This window comes from Sparus aurata, chromosome 23 (assembly GCF_900880675.1).
Source record: "Sparus aurata chromosome 23, fSpaAur1.1, whole genome shotgun sequence".
Lineage (NCBI taxonomy): Eukaryota > Metazoa > Chordata > Actinopteri > Spariformes > Sparidae > Sparus > Sparus aurata.
Genome location: NC_044209.1, coordinates 18,638,053 through 18,645,372, shown reverse-complemented (window position 1 = coordinate 18,645,372; position 7,320 = coordinate 18,638,053). Strand labels below are relative to the sequence as shown.

Genomic DNA, 7,320 nt, shown 5'->3' with positions numbered 1-7,320 from the left:
TATGCTTGAGTGCCTGTCCCTAAAACCATTCCAACTGTCTGAGACAAGAACATGTGTTTTTATTTGCTATTCAGTCCATGATAAACAGAATCATCTGAGACACATTGATTCTTCTGTTGAGCAGGCAGCTGACTGAAGCTTAAAACTCAGAGACATTCCAGGCTCTGTTGAAACGGTCAGTTGAGTTTAGTTTCTGATCAAACCGATTAAATTCATCATATCATTCATTATACTCTCAGTCTTATACCTAAAACCAGATTCCCAGTGTAAATGCAAACACCTAAAATATATACTCCTCTATATATCTACCTCTATACATACCACATCACAAGAAGCAAAGTCAGTATATCTTTTTTTTTCCCACAGAGAAATAGAAGAAATGAAAACTAACACAAGCAGTCCGTGCAGAAGTTGGAAAACTCATACACAACTCAAAACTAAACAAACTATAAATCATAAGGGATGGAGAAGCAAGGAATATAGAAATGACAGAAGATGCAGAACTTCTTCCTGGCAGCGACAGTTTAACCATGAAGATATGTAGACCCACACTGCCCCCAAGTGAACGATCGAAGGAAGTTACACATTTGCTCAAGTTCTGAACTCAAGTACAATTACTTGCGCTTTCCTTGAGATGCATTTTCTGCAACTTTTTACTTTTACTCCACTGCATTCCAGGGGAGAAATATAATCCCCTTCACTCTACATTTGTTAGTCACCAGGGCTCAAAACCAGCACCGCCCTCCAGCTGGTAATATGCTGGTAAAATATGCAATGGCTTATAAATTCACTTCACTTACCAGCCAAAAACAACCACAAAAAACAATCTTAAAGTAATCTATTGATTGTATGACGTAATTTGAACATTCACTAGCTACTTGGCCGCTGGACCAAAAAAGTTCATCTTGCACCCCTCCTGTTACTTTACAGATTCCAATTGTTTATGCAAAACATAATCAACTAAAACATAATGTTTTATTTTTGTAAATTTAGCTTAAACTACCATGCAGGGTGTTTAAAATGAGCCCCACCTTTACCTGTCATATAACAATATGATTATATATGAGTATGAGAGGACCATTTAGAATACTGCTGTGCGTCTCATCCCACTGAAATGAACAATCTAGTTGAAGTTGGAAAGGGCTCATTAATGTTCCCAAACAACGCAAATTATTTTACACAGCACCCTGATCACAAAGTTTATTTAGCCTATTACTTTAATGAAATGAAAACAAAATGCAAGTTACAACGCTTATTAGATGAGGAAAGCTCTTGCCAATTCTCGACCTGAGTCAGTAAATTGTTGATGTAATCCAGCGGGCGAGGGTTCCACACATCATGCCTAACTCATCTGTCAATGTGTCATAATTTATGCATTCTTAATTATACAAACTCAGATGTCATATTCAGCCCTGTGCCGCAGGATTCTTAACACTAAAAGGCCCTGATTTCATGTCGATCAAAGCTGAGGTCACAGTAAATACAAGGGAGACCCCTTGGCTCTGCATTCATCAATAATGTCACATGATTGAGGGGACTAAGTTGACTGTGTAGTTGAGTGCAGTAGGCTTACACTTGATATCAATGACAACATACACACACCACATCGCCACTAGGTGGTAGCCTTTAATTGATGATACTGAGAGGATTGAACTTTTACAATCTAAGTGTGTAAAGGGGGATTTAGCTCGTGTTTAAATGAAACTATTTAATCTATGCTCAACTAAATTGCAACCACGAGTTTACCTTTCTGTATATGTGATAAGAGCGATGAAACAGTGAAAGTCAACAATAGCAATCAACAGTGATTGACATGAAGTCAGGGCGATCACGATCCAAGTTCCCGATTACAGTAATTTCAGCTTTGCATCATTCATAAAAACGTTCTCGCTAATTTGGTGTTGTTATCAATTCCAGTCTACATTGAATAGGAGGTGTATTTGTTCAGGCAACGTCATCGATGCCGCCCCGTGGTTAAAAATCCACATTTTAAACACGCACGGAGCACGCCGGTTTCCAAATCGAGCGCACCCAGCGTGCTGTAAAACACAACGTGGTGACGTAACGTCTTTGTGTTGGCAAATCACGGTGTACGCTGGGCGGGCATTGTGAAGCTGTAGTTGAGTGTTAGCAGGCTAACTAGAGAAAGAAAGCTAACTAATCGTGAGAGTGGAAGTGGAGCTAACGTTAAAGGAAAAGGCAACTGTCAAAACAGCAAGGGGAGCAGAGATTCCAGTGAAGTGATACTTCCGTTGGTTGACTCCATGAACAGATTTGTAGGAAGTTGATCAAAGAGCGTGTTTGTCAGATGCCCGAGGAGCATTTTGGATACTACATCGATTGTCCCATTTCCAAACGGAAACCATTTCTGGACAGACAGTTTCGTGCTAGCTAGCTAGCTAGCTAGCCAAGTGAATCATCCAGGAGACTTTTCATTGTCACCTATAAAACCCAAACTGAATGTTTTGTCTGTCATGAGTCCGGCCGGGTGCTCCCATGTGAACGGTTATAAGGTGGATAATTGGAAACAAAATCTTCGAGTCATATACCAATGCTTTGTGTGGAGTGGTACTGCTGAGACGAGGAGACGCAAGGTAAAAACACAGGAACTGCAACGTTAGCTTCAGAAACAAAAGTGAAATAATTGTAATGTGGCACGGACAGACACAGAACCAGAGTTCAAATGATGTCCCACATGAAGCACAACCAATAAACGGGTCGAAGAGAAAAAAAAAACTGTATTAGTGGAAATGTACTCTTTGAAGCAGCAGTGTTGCTAACATTCGGGTTAGCCGGCTAGGTTATCACCGGTAACGCAAGTTAGCTAGCAGGACTCTAGCCTGGTGAACTGCAGGGACTGGTTGCTTCCTTTCGCCGCCTCAAGTGCAACATTGAACGCGTCTTTATTAGCTTAAGCGAGGTTTAGTCAACCTTTTTTAGACGTGAGTCTCAACGGGCTGCGTTGTGCTGAGCGGGTTCTGTTTTGGTAGATGCTGAACAGTTAGCTTCACGGCTAAAGTTGGGTTCGAGGAGAGTTGTGGCTATGGGGCTAACATCACCACACCAAATGGACCCATTGTGTCTCTCTGCACGCAGACACTGGGTCCACTGGGTTAGCGGTTCTCTCCTGGGCATCCCAGATCAGGGTGTTTGTTTTTTTTTTGTGTTTGTTTTTTTGTTTTTCCCCGCACTGGTCAACCCCTCACCAGTTTGGATGCTGGGACGTCAGCTGATTGCTTTTACTGCCAATTTGTTTCTCGGGCTCATCCCACACCTGCTCGGCCTACACAGCTCCGAATAGCTCCATACTTAATGATGTCATCACTGGACTGTGAACTGTGTTGCAGTTTCTCTCACTTTTTTTTCCCGTCCTGTGTTTCAGTCATCTTAAACTTGCTTTTTGTTTGGATTTTGTGCCATTATGTTCATTATGAAAACGCATTACAGAAGCTTCATTTTTTTTAAATATTATTTTTATTTACTGTGGATTAGATCCAAATTTAAAGGTTGCTTGACTGTTCTCTAGAAATCCATGCTTCTCTTATACATGTCATACATTTTTATGTCGTTTTGATGAAATAGGTGCTTCAGAGTGATGCAGGATGGACGGAGCTGGTGAGTTGACGCTTATCCCCCCCCCCTCCTCATCTTCACTGACATACTGTAGATAGTTGAGATGAATAAGAGCTGGCTTGCTTTCTCTCCTCTCGCTCACCTATGAATCTTTTCATTTAGCGGACTGAATATTGTGAGATGTAACCCCTACGTGGTGGAGTAGCTCGGCCCTATTCTTGTATCCGCTAGTGATGCACAGTTATAACCGGTACAGTCACTGTGTGGGAGGGCTGAGCAACCGAAAGCATAGCTCAGTTACATTGCAAATAGCTTGTGCAGTATGGTTAATTACCCTTTTGTTGATACAGCGCTTTGGTCTGAGCAAACCAATCACATTGTCTCTATTTACACCCCTGGAGTACGTCATCATTAAAAAGTGCTATAGAGCAACTCAAAATGTCTGATACAGTCCTAAAGGATCTGTTGTGGATGACGCTGCATCAATTTTACCCGCTTTTAATGAATGTTCATTTTGACTATCTAGTTTCTTTCTCGGCGGGAGGTCAGTCAGTCTGTCATTGGAATGAAACGGGTCACTTCCTAATGTTTCACAATGTTTCGCTCATATTGAGCCCTGTTGTTTACTTTTTGGAGATCCATTTTTGTGACCATCCCTGTCAACCACACACACACTCACACACTCACACACTCACACACCGCTGCCTTCTTTGCCAAGATTATGTCTTCCCCAACCAACGCATCACCATCAACCAAGATTTACCTCTGACAAAAACTCTTTACGCCAGCCGTGCTACTTAGTGGCATGCTTCATGAATACTAGCCCTTCAGGTTTAAAGCCCTCCAGCTGTCAAAGATGTAAAGGTTACATAGCATTCAAAGACAATGTCTTCTTGAGAGATGCTGTCGCGCCGTTGGCGGCTTCAGACTTGATTGCATTGTGTTATGGTGCTCTGTCGTTCGACGGTTCACAACATCTTTCTGTGCAGTTCTCACAGATGAGCACCATGGCACCGCGTCACAAAGCACTGGTGGCCATGAAATCTTAAAGTTATCTAACCTATCTAGGCCCGGCTGTGTTTCTGTCATAAATTGCTGTGTCACATCATAGACATCTAATTGCTATTACAGATGAATTTTTTTCCTGCAATGCAAGCATAATGAGAAGGGCTGTGTCTGATTTTATTAATTTACATGAGAAATGCAGCTGTAAATTTTATTTTTTCAATTTTCTGTGCACTGAAGCCTAGAAAGCGGTCTTGCTGTTGTGCTAACGAATACATTTGTTGAGTCAGTCTCCCTCATGAGACCCATCCTTCTTGCTTTGCGTATAATTTTGTTTGTTTAACATCTGTCTAACATCTGTTGAGGTGTGTGCCTATTGCTTCTGCTGTGCCCATCTGCTCCCGGACACTGATTGTACCGCTGACTGATAACACAGAGAAAAGGAGGCAACAGTGGCTTTGTGTTGCGTTTCTCTCACCCCCTTCATGAGGCTCTAACTAATCTGACATGCAGAGCAGGTGTAGTGCTGTTCCAGCAGCACACAGGCAGTGCATTGTCTTGAGGTGCGGCGGTGTTGGTTTTTGTTCAGCGCCGAAATACAAGCGAGGAGACGAGGTGCCTTTAACATCATGTCCTGCGTCTGTCCTTGCTTTGCTGAAATGTTTAGTTGGATAGATGACAGTGGCTATGAGGGGTTATCTGAATGTTGGCATGGTTGATAAAACACAAGCTCATCACCTCACTGCTTATTGCGTATTTTGTCTTACAGTAGTGGCAACAACACAATGAGCTTTGTAGTAAAAGAGGCACCCTATGTGTAGAAGTAGTCACGGTCAGTCAGAGACAAGACCTGTTTTCTCTAAACATGTTTTTATGACTTGTTTTTTAATAGCTAGTGTCTGTAATCCTGCATTCCTGTTTTTCCCGTCATTTGTTTCCCCCCCCCCCATTTCTGTAGTCTGTCCTCAGCAGCCTCCCCGCAAGCTGTCAGCCTGACTACCTCAGGCTAAAATCAATACCCAGGCAATGTGCAGGAACACTGGTGGAAAATCTGTCACCTGCTCTGCATGCACAATCTCAGCCCGCATGGGTAACAACTGGCAGAATGACTGACACAGAGAGGAGTTTGCAGAGATGACATCACGGCCCAGAGTGGCTCGGTAGCTGCTACCATTTAGTAGGAAACACGAGAATAATAATTCCTCTGGCATGCTGGCTCTAGATGAAATGCACCATTAGCTTGGGATGAGCATGTAGGTTTATACAAACACAGAAGCGTCGCCTACAAATTATGGATTTAACTTGGTGACATTTTTGCTATTGTTCAGGCTTGGTGTCTGATGTCCTTTTGCGTAAACACGACTTAATTGTCCTCGAAAGCGTACGATACCTGAATAATTGGATATGCTCCGGAGAGAAAACAATTAAATGCAAATTGAGCAGTGTATTAAAGATGTCCCACTAAGGGAGATGGCAAGAATTAACAAGTATGCATTTCTCTTTGATGTTAACAGACATTAAATCAAGATTTTCTTTTGTGCATCTGAGCTTCGTTAGACCTCTGTTCTGGTCGAGGTGTGCCCCATGTCCTGCGCGATTACGCTGGTGAGACCACACCCGCTGTAAAAAATCAGATCAATTTCAGAGGAGGAACTATTTTGCTAATGTACTTCCACTTTTTGTCGCCCAGGTCTTTACTTTGATCCGTCTCTTAATCTGTCATTACTGTGTTTGTTCAGTAAGCGATTGCTCGAGTAGGGTACGTGAGCTTTAGTGCGCCCATGTATGAACAGATATCTCAGGCTTCCTTTGCTAATTGAGATTCACGTTCCACCAGATTGTCGAGTGCCATTCGGGCTGCCTCTCACAGAAGGATGTCAGCAGAGCTTGGAGATAGAAACCCTGCGTGTCCTTGCTTTTAACAATTAAAATTCACTCTTCTTCTCTTTAGGCCCGACTCCAGTCATATTCATCATTTATAGTTTGTGAATGTCTGCGTTGGTGGTGGAAGGTTGGTGTGAATATTCATGAAGGTCATGTTTGCAGGGCTGGACTGTTTTTACCGTTGGTGTCGACCAAAACACCGCAACAATGTAGAAAATTTGCCACGCAGTTAAACCGGAGCTATTATCTTGAAATTGAACATGATTAAAGCAGGGTGGGCAGATTTTTACAGCCCATAGCCGCTTTGAAGAATTTGCTGTCGCTTTGATTAAAGGGGGTAAGGGTCGTGATTAAAGAGCTGATTGAACTCAACTTTTTTTTTTTTTTTTTTTTTTTTTGATAAATCATATATGATCAGAGGAACCACAACACCCCCCACCCCCTCCTCCACCCTCTTTACCACAAGTGCAAAGCCCCTCTCTTCTTGTGATGAGGGGAAGATGAGAGAGAAAGCGTTTGCTAGATGTTGCCGGGAATCTCAGAGGTAGAAGAATGGATCTATTTTCAATGATGACACATTTACTTCCTTCTGTCACTCTTCTCCCTCCCTCCCCCTCGTTCTTTCACCTCACACACAAACACACAGAACGCACAGAGGCTCAGCCAATCCCAGAGAGCGGCTCATTCCTGTGCTGGGAGCAGATCTCTTTGTCAGATCAGTCTCCCATCAACATCACAGGCCCGCTCCCTGACTCATCAGCATACGTTTGTAGCATCAGGATCTGTTCCTCCAGCCTCTCGCTTGTTCCTCTTCTAGCGCTCACTCCCACGCTTTTTCTTCCCCCTTTTTTCTCGCTT

General features: G+C 42.8%; 1 protein-coding gene across 3 annotated transcripts in view; it reads left to right on the top strand.

Annotated features, from left to right (window-relative positions):
• The first annotated feature begins 2,088 nt into the window (after nt 1–2,088).
• LOC115575319 (ubiquitin carboxyl-terminal hydrolase 22-like) overlaps nt 2,089–7,320 on the top strand; it is a 28,802-nt gene continuing 23,570 nt past the window's right edge. The window contains exons 1-2 of one of the 3 annotated variants that reach the window (XM_030407276.1): nt 2,089–2,594; nt 3,583–3,615. In XM_030407276.1, coding sequence (XP_030263136.1) covers nt 2,475–2,594; nt 3,583–3,615 — 153 coding nt within the window. In that variant the 5' untranslated portion in view covers nt 2,089–2,474. Of the gene's footprint in view, nt 2,595–2,787; nt 2,943–3,582; nt 3,616–7,320 lie in introns of those variants that run through there. The other 2 variants (XM_030407278.1, XM_030407277.1) reach the window with 2 other exon arrangements.